This window comes from Chiloscyllium punctatum, chromosome 42 (genome assembly GCF_047496795.1).
Source record: "Chiloscyllium punctatum isolate Juve2018m chromosome 42, sChiPun1.3, whole genome shotgun sequence".
Taxonomy (NCBI): Eukaryota; Metazoa; Chordata; class Chondrichthyes; order Orectolobiformes; family Hemiscylliidae; genus Chiloscyllium; species Chiloscyllium punctatum.
The window spans coordinates 5,753,375-5,772,757 of NC_092780.1; the positions used below are offsets into that span (position 1 = coordinate 5,753,375).

At 37.5% G+C, this 19,383-nt stretch overlaps 1 protein-coding gene across 2 annotated transcripts in view; it reads right to left on the minus strand.

Annotated features, from left to right (window-relative positions):
* Positions 1-19,383, minus strand: part of npepps (aminopeptidase puromycin sensitive) — a 221,343-nt gene that overhangs the window by 49,655 nt on the left and 152,305 nt on the right. For both annotated transcript variants that reach the window (XR_011955143.1, XM_072561298.1), the window contains exons 10-15: positions 17,619-17,783; positions 14,241-14,345; positions 10,849-10,909; positions 9,349-9,458; positions 7,182-7,245; positions 2,053-2,192 (exon numbers count right to left, since the gene is read on the minus strand). Coding sequence is in view for 1 of the 2 variants with exons in the window: in XM_072561298.1 (XP_072417399.1) it covers positions 2,053-2,192; positions 7,182-7,245; positions 9,349-9,458; positions 10,849-10,909; positions 14,241-14,345; positions 17,619-17,783 (645 nt within the window). In the remaining variant the exon portion in view is untranslated. The remainder of the gene's footprint in view (positions 1-2,052; positions 2,193-7,181; positions 7,246-9,348; positions 9,459-10,848; positions 10,910-14,240; positions 14,346-17,618; positions 17,784-19,383) is intronic.

Genomic DNA, 19,383 nt, shown 5'->3' on the forward strand with positions numbered 1-19,383 from the left:
CAGGTTTAGACAGTACATTTGGATTAGCTCAGGCTTGGAGGGCTGAAGGGCCTGTACCTAGGCTGTAGATTTTCTTTGTTCTCTTTGTTCTTAAGCTATACAATATATTTTTGAAAGTCCACTTGACAGTAGCTGGAGAGTAGTTGGTAAGGTTTAGAGGATAGAGCACCAGCTACTTATTTGCTGTTTCTAACAACTTGAGCATTGTGATCTCAGATGCAATAGATGAAGAATGAGTACAACTGAGACAAAAAGACAGAAACAGACAAGGAGTAGAGGAGTGAAATATGATGACAGAGAAAGGCAAAAGACAACAAACCAAGGATAATAAAAAAAATTAATGGAGAAAAATTACATAAAGGGGACACGCAGATTGGAAAAGGAAGTGAACAAAGGGTCTAAGAGAGAGCAAATACATGAGTGTGAATGAACAGGGTCAGAGGATGTGGAGGCAGGGAAGGCGGGAGAGAAAGGGAAGAACGGGATGAGGGGGAAGGGGAGGGAAGAAAGGGAGAAGAGTATACAAGAGAGTCAAGGTTCATGAGAGGCAGGGTGTCACAGCAACATAGAAAGAAAGACACAGGCACACACAGAAAGAGGTGGATGCAGATGTCCAAAGAGAGGCACATGAATGGTTGGAAAGGCCAAGATTTATAATCTGAATTAACAGGCTTTATAACTTTGTAGGATGAATTTAAGATGTAGCGAAAGAAGCAAACTACAAAACTGAAAGAAGAATGCAAATACAATAATTGACAAAATGTGAAGGGTAATTAACATTCTAAAATAAGCAATACTTGGAAAGTTTACGATCAAATACTGTGTATCGTCTGTACTCTAATGTCCAATTTAAGACTGTCAAATTACTCCTCTGGCATCATAATTTCTTATTCATTATGTTCACCTAATCTTTCAAAATCTAAAGGGATGTATGTCTTTCTCGCTAAGAATTTGTACGACTTGTAGTTGACATCCAAAAAGATGGAGTCTACAATCAGCCATTAAATGGTGATTACATTTTAAGAGATTCCACAAGAGAAAGATCGAGAATAAACAAATAACCTTTCTACCTGTGCTGTGCCTTGTAAGGACCAGGTAGTCTCTGCACACATAGCTCCTTAAGTGGCTCTATCAACAATAGAACCTTGCGGTGCAGGGGACTTAAAATACTTTCATACTGTGATTAAGAGTAAAAAGTGCTGGACATACCCATCATGTCACTGTCTGTAAAGAGAAAATGATGATTAAAACACAAATGAAAATTTCACCCAACCTTTTCACTTTACAGATGTTGACTGCCTTGCTTGCCATATCCAGCATTTGCTAAAGTTTTAAAAAAAGATTTCTACAACTTTTAATATATGTTTTTACTTCTTTCTCAACTCTTCTACAGCAGAGGACATTAAAGAACAATCGACAAGAAGAATTGTAAATGTAGGGCTGACACACTGTTGGACAAATTCCAAACATGCATTGTGATTTCTATCAGGAAAAAAACAAATGGAGTTGAAATCTCAACCCAAGAGGCCAGAATCTGAAAACCAGTTGGTATAACTTTATATTTTGTCTTTAAAAAAAGTAGAAGTAAAAACCTAAATTGCTGGAATTTCTTTCTTTTGTTCAGTGCTGCTGGACTACGGTTATGCCGGCTCTCCAGTCAGTACATTTCCCAAACCAACAAACGATTAAGATCAAACTGACAGTTTCCTGACAATTGGATTTACGAACTCCAAAGAGCAGCACACGGAGACTCCAAAGCACTGCACCAAAGAACTATTGACAAAGAATTCTGCACCAAATCAGAATCCCTTCAAATAAAGACAATAGTGGAAGCTGAACCTCAACAGCTTGGAAGCAGGGTGTTAAGTTAATTATTTGGTTTTCCTCATGCACCTTAAAACTAATTAATGAGCAATGCTGGAAGAGGCCTCAGAGTAGACTGCCTGCTCACCATTTTGTATGGACCCAAAAAGGTAGATCAAAAGTCTATTTAACTGAAAGGTAGAAAGAATACATAGCCTAATCTACTTGTGAAGCTCTCCGGTGACCTACCTTTATCCATTGGTGCGCTTTCACATTCTTCACAGTGATAGTCGTCTCTGGCTGGTCCAGTAACACCTTCATACTATCACAGCTTACATCTTCACTGGTGCAGATACTAATAGGGACCATCCAGTGAGGACAGTCACTACCTGGGAAACATAGGAGAGGTGTACTTATACATGAATGGATTTAAGTAGTAGAGCCCTGAGAAGACTGACTCCATTTTCCCTCCATGGACAGACGTAGGCACAGAATGTATGTCATTTATAAGAAATAAAACAAAGTTCCCAGACAGCTTTGAAGGACTCCTACTTCCTTCCCAGAAAATCCAAATTTGATCAATGGCTCAGATGAATTTTATAATGCAGCAGGGACGCTAAAAGGTGTGCTGGGATTTGATCTTGCAGTCCCCAGGGAAGTGGGATGGGGTAAATTGAGTAAAATCTATAAAATCTTGACCACCATCCAATAGAATGTTTGCACATATGTATCAGGCCATTAAGTTCTTTGTGGAACCAAACTCAAATGAGGAGCACTCAAGTGTAGTCCTTAACATCGCTTGTGCCCCCAAGAGCTCTACTCCAGCATCAGACGGAAGAGGAAGACATAAATGAAATAAAATAGATATGGATTTAAAACTAATCTCGAGTTGATCTTTTTGGGCTCCACTCTCCAGTTTGTGACAGATGAGTATAATTGAATGATAAACATGCTACTGATCCTTTCAACATTTTCAAAAAGGCCAAAACATCATCGAGAATTGTAGACATTAAAAAAATCAAATTTCAATCAATCATTTTATTCCCTTTTTACAGGCTTTATTCACTCCCCGCTCTCCAAATTCAGTTCAATAGTTCTTCCATGGTATTAATTTGGTCGAGCTGAATCATTAGTTTTTAAAAGCCAGGATGACTTACTCAATGATGTCATCAATAAGGTGAGCCCCTAAAAAGGGGGCTTTTAATTCCTCCGCCAACTCTATGACTCAATCCAGCTATAACAAAGGAGAAACGGTAATGCCTATTCTATTGGTTATGCCAAAGCCACCAGAAAGGTTAATAAAAGTATTCCTTCACATATTTCATTGGTATAAGAAAATTGAGATTTCAGCAAGATAGGACTTTTGAATGATTATGGTTTTATGAATGATAACAGTGACTTAGAAATTTTACATGCTGTAAAGTGGCTAATTTAACTGTTTCAGATAAAAGTAAATTGCCTGCATGTGGATTTGAAATAATATAGCTAAGTGCTCAATATCCACAACAGGTTACCCAACGGAAAGATTTTGGGAGCAACTAGCTCTTACTAGCTTTTACAACTAGCACATTAGAACAAAACAGAAAGGAGGAGTAGGCCATTTAGCCCCTTCAGTCTGCTCTGACACTTAAGATCATGGTTGATCTGATCCTGACCTCAACTCCATTTTGCTGCTTGTTCCCATAACCTTTGAGTGCCTGCAGTTCAGACTATCTGAAGAATCTGTCCATCATGATTCAGCTTCCAAAACTCTGAGGTACAGAACTTCAAGAGAATTTCCTCATTAGTTCCATTTACATGGATACCTCTTTTTGTGAAACAAATGAGTTTGAGGCACTTGATCCAAATCTCTGTAATCTCTTAATATTCCATTATTAATTCCCCAGTCCAATGTCCCAAGGCATCACAATTAACTTTTGATACTCTCTTCATTTTTATACACTTGGCAAAGCTGTTATTTCTTGCTACTTAACTCAATTTATTTCCTTCCTCTTTTAAAGTCACATTTTTTCCAAGGATTTTATGAATGGTTTAGCCTTTAAATAATCTTTATAATACTGTACCCCTTCTCTTCCAAATTATTATCTTTAACCTCCTCTGTCATGAATGGTTCATCTTTCTTTTAAAACATATCTTTCTCAAAGAAGGAAGCATAAAAAAAAGGGAGAAGAGACTGGGAGCAGTTGCCTGTATGGTTGGATTGCTGCAGATTCCCAGCATCTTTTGAAAATTTTGAAGGACAGGAGAACGGCACAAAGGAATGCTGCTGAAAAAAACTGATTCAATCCGCTACAATATTTAACTAAAGGAGGACTTCAAATTACAATCAAATTCTGATTCATAAAGAAAAACCAGCTGTGCCACTAATAATTTTGAATTAAGAACTATACTTTTTTTTTGGAAAAATCCTTCATAGAATTCATCTTGGACTGTTCCAACACAACAGTCAACTCATAACAGTTTAGAGCTTTTGGTCACTGCCAAGTATTTAAAAGACACTGAGGCATATGAGGCACACAGTCTTCATCAATCCCCGATCTGTGTTGTTGTGATGCCAGTACCATCATTTTTTAAAAAAATACTCGTTTGTCTGACTGCAAGTTAAACAAATGATTACGTATAGTAAAATGGTTTTGCACAGATTGACTTATCTCTGAAGTAAAATGTTCAAAGGTGACTGTTTACCATTTAAATCACAGCCAAAATAACTCACCTACATGAGTGAAACCTGGTGAAATGTTTATTTTCTGAGATTTGGCAATTTAAAAAAAAATCTTACTGATAAATATAATAAATAATAACTAGCTGCATTCATTTCATCCCCTCCCAATTTTCTGATTTTCCTGGAAACTGAATCGTGTTACAAGATTATTCACAGGTTTTGGTTGCCAACTAGCTCCTCACCCCACAGGCTTGATCATCCACAATTTAAGCATTAATAGCCAGCAGAGAATCTGACCACATGAAGAATCAAAGCAGAGGCAGTGTTCATCCGCATCTAATAATACAGTGGCTACAGACGGAAATGTTTCTTGCTCCCCTTCCTTACTCAAGAACAAAATGTTCAATTGCAGTAGCCTATGACTATTTCAATTGAGATCATCTAATTAGCACAGACCAGTAATGAGGTATGGGTGATCCTACAAATTCCTCCAAGGTGTTTCCCTGTGGTCTAGCTGGGTGAGACTCATTTTACTTGGTTATACTCCTACTGTCTTTACATAGTCAAAGAATCTCTAAAGGGTCACTGGTACTGAAACATTAACTCTGCTTTCTCTCCACAGATATTGCCAGACTTGCTGAGTTTTTCCAACAATTTATTTTTTATTTCTTAAACTGGTTTCTCTTCCCAATCCTGCACTGGAAGCCCCTAACCTTGATCCCATTTTCTACTTTTTGTTTAAATGCAACCCTCAGCACATCACCTGAAACATAATTTTCCACACGATACCAATGGCACCCAACCTTACTTGACTGCAATCTCTGCTGATCCCTCTACTGCCTTGGTATTGTCAAGACTGCTCATGCAACATCCAGCCCTGAAAGTTTCCTTCAATTTAATGTTGGAGAGACTGAAGCCATGATCTTTCCTTCGGCCATTAACTCCTCTCCTAAATCACAATTCCAATAGTCTCACCAATTATTGCTTGATCTGAACCAGATTATTCACAATGTAGATGACCTACTTGATTTTGAACTGAGTATCCAATGCCTCTCAACTGCTAGTACTCCCCACCCAAATCCTTTACGTTTTTGTTGACTCCAGGTTTGACTAGTCCAATTTCCCTTCTAATCATTGCCCACCCTTCATAAACTTGAACTCATCTGAAGTTTGCTGTCTGTATTCCAAATCATACCAAGACCTATTTACCAATCCCACAATGGCTCCTGGTGCTTAGACTGAATTTATCAATTCTCATTCTCATGTTTAATAAACACGGCCTCTCCCCTATCAGTATCTGTGAGCTCCTCCAGACATTTGAGACCAAACTATTCTTCCAACTCTTGGCAACTAGCACATTCCTGAGCTCCTTTACTATTGGCAGTTATGCCTTTATCAGTTTGGGTACCTGATGCTGAAGCTTCCTTGCTAAACTGTTATCTCACTTGTTCTTCAGACGAACCTTTAAAAAACACACCTGCTGACTAAGCACTTGGTCAGCTGTTCCAACCATTTCATGTGGCAGTGTGTTTTATTTGATCACCATTTCGAAGGTTAAAAAAATTCCTTCAGAATTCTTATTGAACTAATTCCTTCCCTTCACCCACAGGTGGAAACATTTCCTCTACACCTCACCGGTGTCCTTCACAGTTTTATGGATCCAAGTGATCTGCCTTTCGTTTATTGGAAAAAATAGCCCATCTATTGACCAAATCATCCAACTTCTGTTGTCCCCTAATCATCTATTTACTGTGGTTCTCTTTCAATTCCCCATCTACTGGCATCCTCCAACATTCATCGACTACCTAGTAACTTCACTCAATTGTTGGGCTCCTTCCCAGTTTCCCATTTACTGGGGGGCCTCTCCCAATTTTGTATGACCTTTCCCATTAATTGATGCCTTCCAAACAGCCTCCATGTCTCCTGTGACAAGCACACTTTTCCAAAAGCTTAGATCAAAACTCAGGTTTGTAACCCTGTCAGTGTTTTAACATTGAGATATATTACAACACTCATTAAGAAACATTCCAAGAACAGAGAATTATAAAAAATTCAAATTTTTGGAAGATACTTTGCAAATAATATATTTAAAGGAAAGGTAATCTAGGTGGCACATTGACTGAAAATGTTGTTGTTTTAACCTTCTGAGTCTTCAGTGATGATTTGGCAGAAAACTATAATTCAATATGAAAATCTCGTGAAACTCAAAACCTCACTTAAACATCACAAGGATAGCTATGTGTGTGAAATGTAAACCTGTTTAAATGCAGTTGCTAATTGTGATGCTGAATCATTTGCTTTCAGCAGAACATAAGAAATAGGCATTAAAGAACTCCATGGGGCAGGGTAGCAGGAGAGTGGCTTTTTTTTGGGTGGAAGGATTAGAAGTTGGTATATGTTACTCCCTTGCTAAGATTTCTAGCTGCTGGGGCGATGTTCCAAGATCTTAAGCGTATAATTACAAAAATGTTAAACTATTTTACTTTAAAGTAGTATCTGCTTTAGACATACAAAAGCAATTTTGTAAGTGCAACCTTCAAGGATTGCATTAAGATAATTAAATCCGTTTTGCAATATTCATTCACACTCAACAATCATCATCTTTGTAGAATGAGGAAAGATCATATTCTAAAAGTTTGCAGATATAATGCAGTACTCTCAGGGCTAAAATTATAAATAAATACAATATATCATCAGTTATTTAATTTGCACTTACCAGTAAATGGTCCACTGGCGCAGAATTTCTTCTGGGAAATCTTCAATATTCGGTTGTCCCCTTGCTGAAAAACATAGACTACTGTAGTATCTGAAAACAGCATATGTCTTGTACATGAAATTAATATTAAGCCTGATGGCTTTGTTCTCAAAACGCTTCTGTATTTAAAAGGTTGCAACTGACAATTAAAAAGTATATTTGAGTGGAACTTAGACATGGAAGAGCTATAAAATATTTTGAGCATGGCATGCAATGCCAAATATATTTCAAATGCTGTAAAACGAATTGCCATTTACACACAGGGGAGCTGAGAGCATAAAGCTCAAAGTTTCCCTTTCAAAGGTTACTTAATTGTACAACAGCACTGCATTACTAAAGTAATGTTAATAGATACATCATATTTTGAAGAGAGAGAAAGCGAGAGAGAGCACGCGAGAGAGAGATGGAGCAACAGCGACAGAGAGAGAGGAGCAGCAGTGAGACAGAAGGTGCAGCTTGAGAAAGAGAAACAGCAAGAGAGAGGGAGATAGAGAGGAGAAGCGAGAGAGGGAGGAGCGGCAAGAAAGAAAGGAAGAGCAGCGAGGGTGGGGGGGGTGAAGGAGCAGCAAAAGAGAGACAGAAGGAGCATCAAGAGAGACAGAAGTAGCAATGCAAGCACGAGAGAGAGAGAGAGAGGGAGGGAGGGAGGGAGGGAGGGAGAGGGAGAGGGAGAGAAAACACAGGAGCTCAATTAATTGAAATGGGTGTAAAATATTTCTGCGTGAACTTCTGTTTAACAACCACAACTAGGACAGGGTGACTGACTTCTTTCTGTGCTGCAAATGTTTTATGATTCGCTGAGTCTATTTCAACTCTGCCATATACATGATCAGATATTAAAACCTTTTTCTCCAGAGTTTGGATTTTAACTCAGTGGCATATGATGTTGGTCTATTTTTATGAAGTGGTTTAAAAATTAACAATCCAGAATGATGCTTCTAAACCAGTATGTGGTTCTTGGAGTGTTAATGAACGTTTATTTATACTATTTGGATTTACAGCCGCAGAGGGAAAATAACAAGTCTTTAGCTCAGCAGAATTTATGGGCAAAAGTTTTTAATTTAACTGACTTGTGAGGAATTTCTTCTCAGAGACTAGTAGATGACTGGAATTCTTTATCCCAGAGAGTTGCGGTGGTCGTATCACAAACTATTTCAAGAGGAGATAGAATTTTGAAGTATCGAGGAATATCGAGGGTAACATGGTGGCTCAGTGGTTTCCTTCAGGTGCTCCGGTTTTTTCCCCCACAGTCCAAAGATGTGCAGGTCAGGTGAATTGGCCATGATAAATTGCCCATAGTGTTAGGTGCATTAGTCAGAGGGAAATGGGACTGGGTGGGTTACTCTTCGGAGGGTCGGTGTGGACTTGATGGGCTGAAGGACCTGTTTCCACACTGTTGGGAATCTAATCATCCATCTAATCTAGTTGAAAAGTTTTGTTTTGAAAGGGCCTGACTAAAGTTAGATGGAAGTACAGTTTCACCTAGAATGGTCAAAGCAGTTAAGGAAATAAGTTATTCAGTGAAAAAGCAGTTTGTGAAATTTCCAGACCAGGAGTTTTTGGTTGGAACCCTGAATATTTTTTAAAAAGGATGAAAATGTCTCAGCTCTCAGTTGTGACAATGGTCACAGGAAAAGGCTTCACAGCTCTCAGAAATGGGCTGGAGAAGCAGCAGCAAAGTCGGAGAGGGGGAGGGGGAGAGATGGAGAGAGATGGAGATTGGCGGGGAGAGAGAAAGAGAGAGAGAGAGAGAGAGAGAGAGAGAGAGGGAGAGAGAGAGAGAGAGAAAGAGAAAGAGAAAGAGAATGAGAATGAAGGGAAATTTCTTTGGTTTCTGAGTAAGTGTAAAGTGATGGTGTTGGGGAATATATGGGGTTTTGTTTTGCTGCGTATTTAAAATTTTTCATTTTTAAAAAATATTTCAAGAGCTTGGTTTGGTTTTTTATTTATTTTATGTAATACATTTTATTGCTCAAATTAAATCTACAGCTTTGTGTGATATGTCAGTAAATGACTGCCACTTTAAATTAAAAGAAAATCTATGAAGCCAGATTCCATTTTGGAATCTGACTTGCTCAGAACAAACATTGGTTAAGATCATAACATTATGACTGGATGAGCAACACACCTGTTTTTCTTCAACATAAATGAGCGGAAACCCCATTTGTTTTGTCCATGAACTCATCACAGCATTAATAGGCTTTCCACTAGCATGTTCCAAACAGTTCCACAGGTCCTCTGAGGGAAAAAAAAATAAACCAAAAGATCAAAAGTACCTCAACCTTCAATATTCCATCCTCCCACAATCAATTTTAGTTTAATTCCAGAAAGGAGCAATATCTAGACAAATTTCTGCTTGCAGAATTCAGATGACTGTATATAATAACAGGTAGCATCCAGCAAATACAAGTTCGCTAAACTGCAAGCTGGACTGAATCTTAAATTGTTGATCCCCTTGAAATAAGAGCATAAGAAAGAGGAGGAGTAGGCCATTTAACAACCCCCCACCCCCACCCCACCCCACTGTTCTATAAGAACTGAACTGCCTTAGGCCTCAAATCTTTTGTGTGAGCTCATAGCCATCAACTCCTCGATAGTTCAAACTTCTATCCCCTCTTGAAATAGTTTGTGATATAGCCACCACAACTCTCTGGGATAAAGAATTCCAGACATCCATTAGTCTCTATGTTAAGAAATTTTTCACATCGCAGTTTTATCATCAGATAGAATTCCTAGAGTGTGGAAACAGTCCCTTTGGTCCATTTAGTCCACACCGACCCTCCAAAGAGCATCACACCTAGACCACCCCTTTATCCTATCTCTGTAACCCTGCATTTATTATGGATAACCCACCTAGACTGCACATCCCTAGACACTAGGGGCAATTTAACATGGCTAATCTACCCAACTTGCACATTTTTGGATTGTGGGAGGAAATTGGAGTACCCGGAGGAAACCTATGCAGACACAGGAAGAATGTGCAAATTCCACATAGATAGCGACCCGAGGCTGGAATTAAACCCGGGTCCTTGGCACTGTGAGGCTGCACTGCAAATAGGGTATCCCCTTATTCTGTAACAACATCCTAGTTAAAAATTCCCGAACTAGTGAAAATATCTTCAACGCCTACCCTACCAAGCCCTTCAGAACTCTGCGGGTTTCAGTAAGATGACACATAATACTTCTGAACACTAGGGCTTTTAGCTGTTTGCAGTAACTCAACCCCTTCATTCAGCTGACTGAATCTCTTTTTCACTTTGGCCTTCATTACCAGTATATCCTTTCTTAAATATGCAGTCCAAAGCTGCACACATTTTCTCAGGTGTGCCCTCACCAGTGCCCTCAATGTTGTAACAAGACTTCTCCAAAGTCTACCCCAACCCTCTTAATCATAAAGGCCAAAATTCTGTTTTGCCTTAACTCCTTTTTGCACCTGCTTGCTAACTTTTCATGTTTCATGCTAGTGTTTACTGTACGGTTTTATTAATTTGTTCAGTCAGGTCCTGCAAACAGAGGAATAACTGGATAATTTGCTTTTAATAAAAAAATGTTGACAAGACTCTAACAACTCCCACTGCTGGAATAACTACCACAAATAATTTATTCAATTCTAATTAAGTTGAATTACCTGTTGCAGCATTTTTATTTTGAAACTTTGTCAAGTACAAGTTCATTCCTTTTCTGAAATCCTGTAAAAAAGGACAATTTTTAAAAATAAAATGAGCAAATCAATTATGGCAGCAAATACAAAATAGCATCCTAGCTAAAACTAAAGTAAAACTGAAATAAAAGCTTGACAAGTTATTCCTTTTAAAATCAGTTTGATTAACTCAAATAGAAGAGGCACCAACTATAAAACATTCAGTTGACATCCAAATTCCAGTCTCGCTTCCCTCTTCCATAAAACATTAGATTACATGTATATCAGCCAGATGCTTTCTAACAAAGACAATCCAAAAATAACCCCAGTTATACCCATCACTTACTGTGACATATCAATTGCATATCAAATATCAATATTCATGGGATAAAATGACAGTATTGTACAAAATTTCAGAAAATTCCATATACAAGATACAACTATTGAGTGTTAAACTTTGAGGATTTTAAAAAAATTTTTGATAGTGGAAGAAAAAAAGAGACTGGACATTGGCAGTTTTATTTAAGCATCAGAATCTCGACATGTCAAAACATAGTATCTTCATTTTTGCTTTAAAAGAATAATGCATGATATGGTTCCACAAGAACCATGTCCATCTTGATTTTTGAAGGGGCAAGGATAAAAACCATCCCCAAAATTCTTAAATCTTACCGTTTACAAGGCTGAGTGCTGAAACAAGATGCTTCTGCGCTCAACCTCAGTGACCAACCAAGCCACTTTCCACTATGCTTAGATTAGCCTCGAAATATTGTTTGCAATTTTAGTGTACAAATATTATTGATGTACTTGTGAGACATTTTTTTCATCTATTCTGAAAGAGTTAATTTCTTCATTAAAATCAGACAGATGGAGAAGTGTCAAACAAGCTTGTTACACAATTTTACACTAACATCGCAGTCAGTAATTTCTAGGCTAATGCGGGAAAAAAGGAGGCAAGGTAGAATCCAAATATGTTTCAATACACAACCTGGTAAGCTACTTATCCCAATTAGGAGCTCACCATTTTATGGCAAGAATATATAATTTATTAAATTTTTAAAAATGAGAGAGAATATTCTTAAATTTAATGGTTCAAAATGCTTTCTTTTAAAATTCTGCAAAAACAACTAAGGAAAGTGGAAAGAATTGTAACTTGACCTTGAAGGGTTTATTTTTTTCCTCAGCCCACTGCCATGACTTGCAGATAAACTACGAGTTGTATGAACTCCTGCACAAGGCCTGATGCAACTGGGCCCACCTACGTGAAGTAGGACATGAAGATCTTATTACGAAACTTTCAGGTTCAAATAACTCATCATATAGCTTGATGTCCACAAGTGATAAAGGACAAAGGGGATGATCTGTACTTTATCTTTCATTACAATTGTGCAATGTAACAACAGGTTGCAGAATAGTTGTTGTTTCCAAAAAAAACCTTGCTAGTTCTAAGGAATTCTGATAAGTGATATTTATTCATTATTTCTTGGAATTCTCCAGAAATGCAGATGATAATCACAGATTACATGCTCCTTCCTTTTGTCTGTCCACTCCAAAGCCCCACATCTTCATGCACTAGAATCATAGCTTTTCCGCATTTTACTCTTTGCACGTGATGTGTAAAAAGGCCTATGATTAAACAGTCTAGTCCTGTAAATATGGTTTGTGTAATATCACAGCAGTCAAAAGTGTGGCAATGAATGTAAGAGATCTCATTTTAATTACCTTTGCCTCACAAATCAGGTAAAACAAGAATGGTTTAAAACTCCAGAGATCTGTTCAAGACAGACAAATATAGTAACAACATAAGGTGCTAAGATAAACTTGCCCATTTGGTGGAATCACTAAATAATATCAATTGCAAATTATTTGAAAATAACTTTGCAATGATTTCATTTGGATCAATGCTGTAGCTTGAATGCAATAACAGAAGATCCCAACAGCTAATACTTTTGCATAAAAACAAACTAAAATCTCACAAGAAAAGTAAAATGTGTCTAGGTCAGGGGAAAATTAAGGTTCTTGTTGGATTGAGGCATTTTGATGCATTGGTAACTGACTTCCCTCATGACATTTAGGTCCTGACTAGATGACAGCCTTCTGATCACCTCCCGGGATCTCTCATTCACATTCAACCCATGCCCTCAAAACAGATATACATTTTAAAATTAGACAAGAGGATTTGTTTGGATGTAGGGCAGCTCGATGAATGGATGTTCAACCCTTACTACAGCTATGAACTTAAACCTGAAGTCATATAATAACAAAACACATGGCAAAGTACTCAATAAATAGGAAAAGGAAGTTTGTGTTGCAGACTCAATCCTTTCAGCAGAATTCAGTTCTGGTGAACAGCATAAATGCAAAACATTAACTTGCTTTTCCTCTGAAGATAAATGACTGTTGCACTAAGTAGCTCCAGAACACACTGTATTTGCATATTTGTTCTTTGCTTTAACATTTTTAAAAATTAGATTCATATAACGTCTTTCAGATCTTCATTTTAAAGTACCTCACAGTCAACTGGCTAATTTTGAAGTGTAGTCAATGTTGTCATATGAGGAAACAACAGTCAATTGTGCACAGTAAGGTTCTAATAATAGTAGAGTGTTAAGTAACCAGATCATGTTTTAGTTGCTGCTTTGAGTTGTAAATGTTCATCAGTTCAGAAAGTTTTCCTACTCTTCTCTGCATCACACCAAGGAATCTTGGATGTCTATCTAAAGGCAAATATAACATTTTATTCCAGGTGTGAGAAATCGGACAGTGCAGCTTTCTCTCAGGATTGCAACAGAAAGCTAACCTAGATTCCATACTCAGGTATCCAGAGTGGGACTTAAAAACACACCATCTAACTCAGAGGCAAAGCCCAACTGAACCTGAAATTGGAGTATGGGGTAAAGATAATTATTGATAACTGCCTCCCTGCAACAGTCCATTAGGAAATGGGGCTCCAGTATACATTGTCAAAAAGTGTGCTGCTGGAAAAGCACAGCTGGTCAGATGGCATTTGAAGAGCAGAAGACTCGACGTTTTGAGCAAAAGCTCTTCATCAGGATGAATAGCTTATGCTCAAAAAGTGAACTCTCCTGCTCCTCAGATGCCAACTGATCAGCTGTGCTTTTCCACCACCACACTTTTTGACTCTGATCTCCAGCATCTGCAATCCTTACTTTCTCCTATGGTATATATTGTATTGTTAGTGATAGATATTTGTGTTTTAAAACCAATGTAGAATTTCTAGCTTTCAATACAATCAAAACAAGCTACATTTTTGAACAAGTTCAAATTGTGTACATTTGAAAACTCCCTAAACACTGATTCTCATTAGATCACAGCGCTAGTACCACATACACCATTAATTTGTATTTTAGAAGTCTTACCTCATCCCCAATATAATTGTGCAGCATTCGAATTACTGATGCTCCTTTACTATAAGAAATTGCATCAAATATTTCATCCACTTCTGCAGGATGTCCTACTGTGACCTTTAAAAAATACATTGTACTTTTAATGCTTTTTGTTTGCAACCTTTAAACATTGAGCCATAACGGGAGCAGCCTAAACAGTGTATGCTTATGCAAGTATGCTTACTATTAAAAAAGTGCTTAAAATTGGGTTTAGGTATACTTACACCATGGATTGATCACATCAAAATCAAATGCTTTTTGGAGGTAATTTAAAGAATCATAAGTATGTAGAAAGGAAGAAACTATATGTTTGTTAGACTTCAGTTTCTCAGTTGCTGTATATCGTTCTCTAAAATTGCTCACTAGAAACATCTCAAGATCTGACAAATTATGTCATGTTGCATCATAAATGATGCCCACTTCTAGGACACTGAATAATATTACATCAGACGAGGTCACACCAAATCAGAGCTCAGGAAGTGGGGGTATGAGAAAACCATAATACTGATTTATGTCAGAAGACTGAAACATGGAGATAAATTTGACAACTTTTACTCAATCAATACTCTTCAATCTTTAAAGGAGATCAAATCCTTAAGACAGGAAACACCATAGGAAGCACATAATATATTTAAATATAAAATGAACTTGGAACACTATTTTAAATTAAAGCGTAAATGAAAGACGAGGATAAATATAAATGGGTAAAGGACACATCCAGCACTATTGCATGTTGGAGCTTAGAGTACTGCATGGGTGGACTCCTGGATAAGGTAAATTCTCAATTCGTTCATCAACAGTTTGATGCGGTGATAAGACAATCGTAGATTTCTAAAATTAGTATATGACCCAGCATGCCTTAAATAATGTCAACATACTACTATCTCTCCTTAAAATAATATTTACTTCAATTTAACAATGTAACTTAGCAGGAAGTTTGAACAGACTTATTAATGTCTATTTTGTAGATTCAAGGGAAGTTAGCTTCAATTCAGAGATGAAAATTGTTTAAAAATGTTACCTTCAACTTTAACCAAAGATAAAGCAATGCCCAAGTTTTAAATTTAACCTGAAGTCAAGGGATTCCAGATTCTGTAAATTACTAGGATTACATGAACATCTCATGCTGGTTGAGAAAGATGTTTAACTTTTGAAACTGGTTTTACAGGTGGTGTTAACAACTTGGGATAAAAGGAAATTCAAGAAAAGCTTCCTGGACCTTGAAATAAAAAAGTCTGTCATTTCACCAACCTGCTGCTGTGTGGTTGGAACTCTGCATATGAGTATTCCTAACAACCAACCTTATTGTGTTTTTAATGGTAGGTGATCGGTTTATGGGTATACCAGTTAATCACCCAAGATGTCAAATACATGGAAGTCAAGATCCTATGTCGACATTTCTGTTTATAAATTTGGGCACAAACATTTAAAATAGAATTTTAAAAGTTAGGAGAGAATAAATTTAATGCAAAGGCTTGGATCATGTTTCCATCGCCTGATCTCATACCCTTCCAGTTTCTGAGATTTGAAACAAGAAAAATGCTAGAAATATTTAGGTGAGGCAACACATGTAGAGAGAAGCAAGAGTTCCTGAGAGAGAGAGAGAAATGCAAAGGTTTTTAAGCTCATGGGAAGGGGAGGGGAAAGGAAAAACAAATGAGAAGGTCTGAGATAGGTTGGAGATTTCATAATGCAACAATCAAGAAGTGTTGCAATGGACATAGTGAAGAAACAACAGATATGTCTAAATGAGGCATGAATTGCTCCATAAGTACCATTCAAATGAAATACACACAAAGAAAGAACAACCTAGCAAGAAAAATGCTAGAAATGCTCAGCAGGTCATACTGCAACTCTGGAGATAAATGAGAGACCCAGGTTGATGGCTTTCCATCGGGATTTTTAAACTAATTGGGGTGGAGGTGGGAGGAAAACAGAAGAAATGTCAGAGGCACTGCTGTGGAAGATACTCTTCCCTTTGACTTAGCTTGTGTCCAGAGAATAGCAACAATGTTCACAACATAACCCACAGCCTGTTACAGCTACCTTGACTACATTTCCTCACAAATTATTGGAAAAAATGCAATGGAGATGGAATGACGTTTTTACAGGAAGGTTTGTGAGGAAATGTAGTCAAGGTAGCTGTAACAGGCTGTGGGTTATGTTGTGAACATTGTTGCTATTCTCTGGACACAAGCTAAGTCAAAGGGAAGAGTAAGGAATAAGTCATACCTTCTCCTTTGTCTTTCTGATTGCTTCTTTGTTTACTGGATTAAAAACTAACTCTGATGGAAGTTGATCAACCTGAAATGTCTACTGTTCTTTTCACAATTGCTGCATGACCAATTTAATATTATTTGTTTTTTTTTGAAATTTTAATGGTGATTAAAATACTAGTTTGACTTACTGGTGATAAAATATTTCAAGAGCAAATACTCTTCTCAGCAGAATCTTGCAGTTTATTTTTCAGTGTTGGCGTGTATTGGGTTCATTGATGCGCTCAAAATTACCTTATTCTGCTAATTTGATGGTCTTTCAGCAAAGAAACTGATTTTGCAATGAAAAATAACTTAATTTATGGGATTGGAACCAACGTGCAGTGGATATGCAAAAAAACCCAAAAACATTAATATAAACAGTTTCCCATATTAAATCTTAATCATGGAATCACTATCTACAACATTTACATTGCAATTAATATTTGTGACACTACATGGCCAAAGCAAAAGTGTGAAGAAAGTGCACTCAACTTTGACTACTATACTTAGTAGTACCTGAACCAAGTAACAGAAAATTTGAGCAAAATCTCATATCTATCTTTGTCAGACAATTGAAAAAAAACAACTAGGCTCAGTATCCCTGGACTGGAAACTTTTAGTTAGAGTTCTCAAACCTGATCACCACTTGATCTTCGTTAGCAAGTACACATATATGTTACTGTCAATAAGTCCAGGCGAAGGTACAATCAGACAACCTGCCCACTTAAACAGATTGCCTGAATTTACTTCAAGAATTTTCTAGTTAGGCAACATACTGTATGGCAGCTGTTGCCTGTGGGAGCTTGCCATAAAAGTCAGCACCTTTATCACAGATGGGACAGGAGACAGAAATTGTCAGGAAAGAAACAAAAACATTGACAGAACTTCTGAATACTGTAACCACAAAACCATTACTCCTATGGAGCTCTTAAACAGAATTAAGCTACAAAGGTTGACGTTCTGACAACTGTTCTTAATTAAACACAGATCCTACAATCGATGACAGGTCATGGTTCGGCACAGGATTCAATTTTAAAGCATCCCTGCATCTCCACATAACATCCAAGGACTCAGGGGGGTGGAATTAGCCTACCTCAATTGGATGACTGCTGTCAAGAGCATCAAGTTCCAGAGCTCGTGTGTAGTCAGCAGATACAAACTGGGTCCAGATGTCATATTCTGGGAAGCAGTGGTCAACACAGAGATACTCAATCCAGGAAGCAAAGCCCTCATTCAACCACAGATGGGTCCACCATTCCTGTAATCATAAACATTACAATTGAACAAATTTAACATTTTTACTTTAAAATACGGTACAAATATTAAAATAGTCATCCCAAGGATGAAATTATGGCTGCCAGACTTCTATTTTTGATTTCATTGTGAAAGTATTTTGAAATCTGCAGGACTTTGCAATAAACTAAAACCAAACAACATGAGGACTCTTTGATAAAGCCTGAGCCTTTGGCTCAGACACATGAAGAAATCTGGGTTTTAAAAATCCAGAGTACTCAAACTTTCCAGAATAAATCACTTCAGCAAATATTTCTAGAGGTTCTGAAAAACAGAAAAACATCATGCTCGCAAAATGTTTATCACCAGAGTCAGCAGTTCTGAACAAGCATGTAAACATTATACCAAAACTTTTGCTATAAATTCTGCGTCTTACAATCTTATTCTTCACAATCACCTGATGAAGGAGCACCGCTCCGAAAGCTAGTGCTTTCAAATAAACCTGTTGGGATTATAACCTGGTGTTGTGAGATTTTTAATTTTGTAATCCCAGTCCAACACCAGTGTCTCCAAATCAGAACCAGGTGTGGATTTTAAAATGCTCCAAAGTAATTAATTCTTTCATTGAAAAAGCAAATGATCAGGAGTTTATTTCTCATATTTGGCTTTCTTTTTATGAAAATTAGTTTTGATGTGTGTACTACTCTCACCAGTTCATTTCCAAAAACCTAAATCAAACATTACGTCTCGCCTTGCTAGATTTCAAAACACTTTAATCTCAAAAGCATTGCTAGGTATTATCCTATAGAGATTATCCAAAAGGCTTCTTCAGATTTCACTGAACTTCTCATCTGTTTCACCCTAGTGGTCTGCAATGCACACAGAACAATATCATTTGCAATCCTGTTTCTTAGTTCTTTCAACATAGATTTTGCTTTAACACAAGTCCCAAGACATCGTAGCACTCCAATGCTGTGATTGAATCCATCCAAACAGACATCTTCCCTACTTTCCACTAATACATTCACATCTTCTCTGAAAACGTTATTGCTAATAAGTTCTCAGTTCTCCTTGTAAGAAGGACTTACAACATAATCCTGTCTGCAGTAAACAAAAACAAACTGCAGGAATAGATTAATTTAGGATATCTGGCTGGCATGGATGAGTTAGGCTGAAGAGTTTGTTTCCGTGCTTTACAATACTATGACTTGTATGTTGGAAGTCAGAATCACGAAGCAAAAGTTGCTGGAAAAACTCAGCAGGTCTGGCAGCACCTATGGAGAGAAAGCAGAGCTAACATTTTGGGTCCAGTGACCCTTCTTAAGAACTGAATGTTGCCTTTGCTTTCTTGAGACAGATGCTGCAAGACCTGCCTATTTTCCCATCAATTTCTATTTCTATAATCCTAACTGCACTTCATTCATTGAGTCAAAACTGCAGAGGCTAATGTGTCATCTGTAAGCATACAGCCTGGTTGCTGCGTGAGCCATGCAGCTTTGGACCAAGATCTAGTTAACCCCAATCGATTAGATTATCTTCTCCAGATAATGACAGATCGAAGCAATCATACACAAAGAGGAGCATGAGAAGATTCAACCCTATTTTCAATAAGCATAAATGCAGAT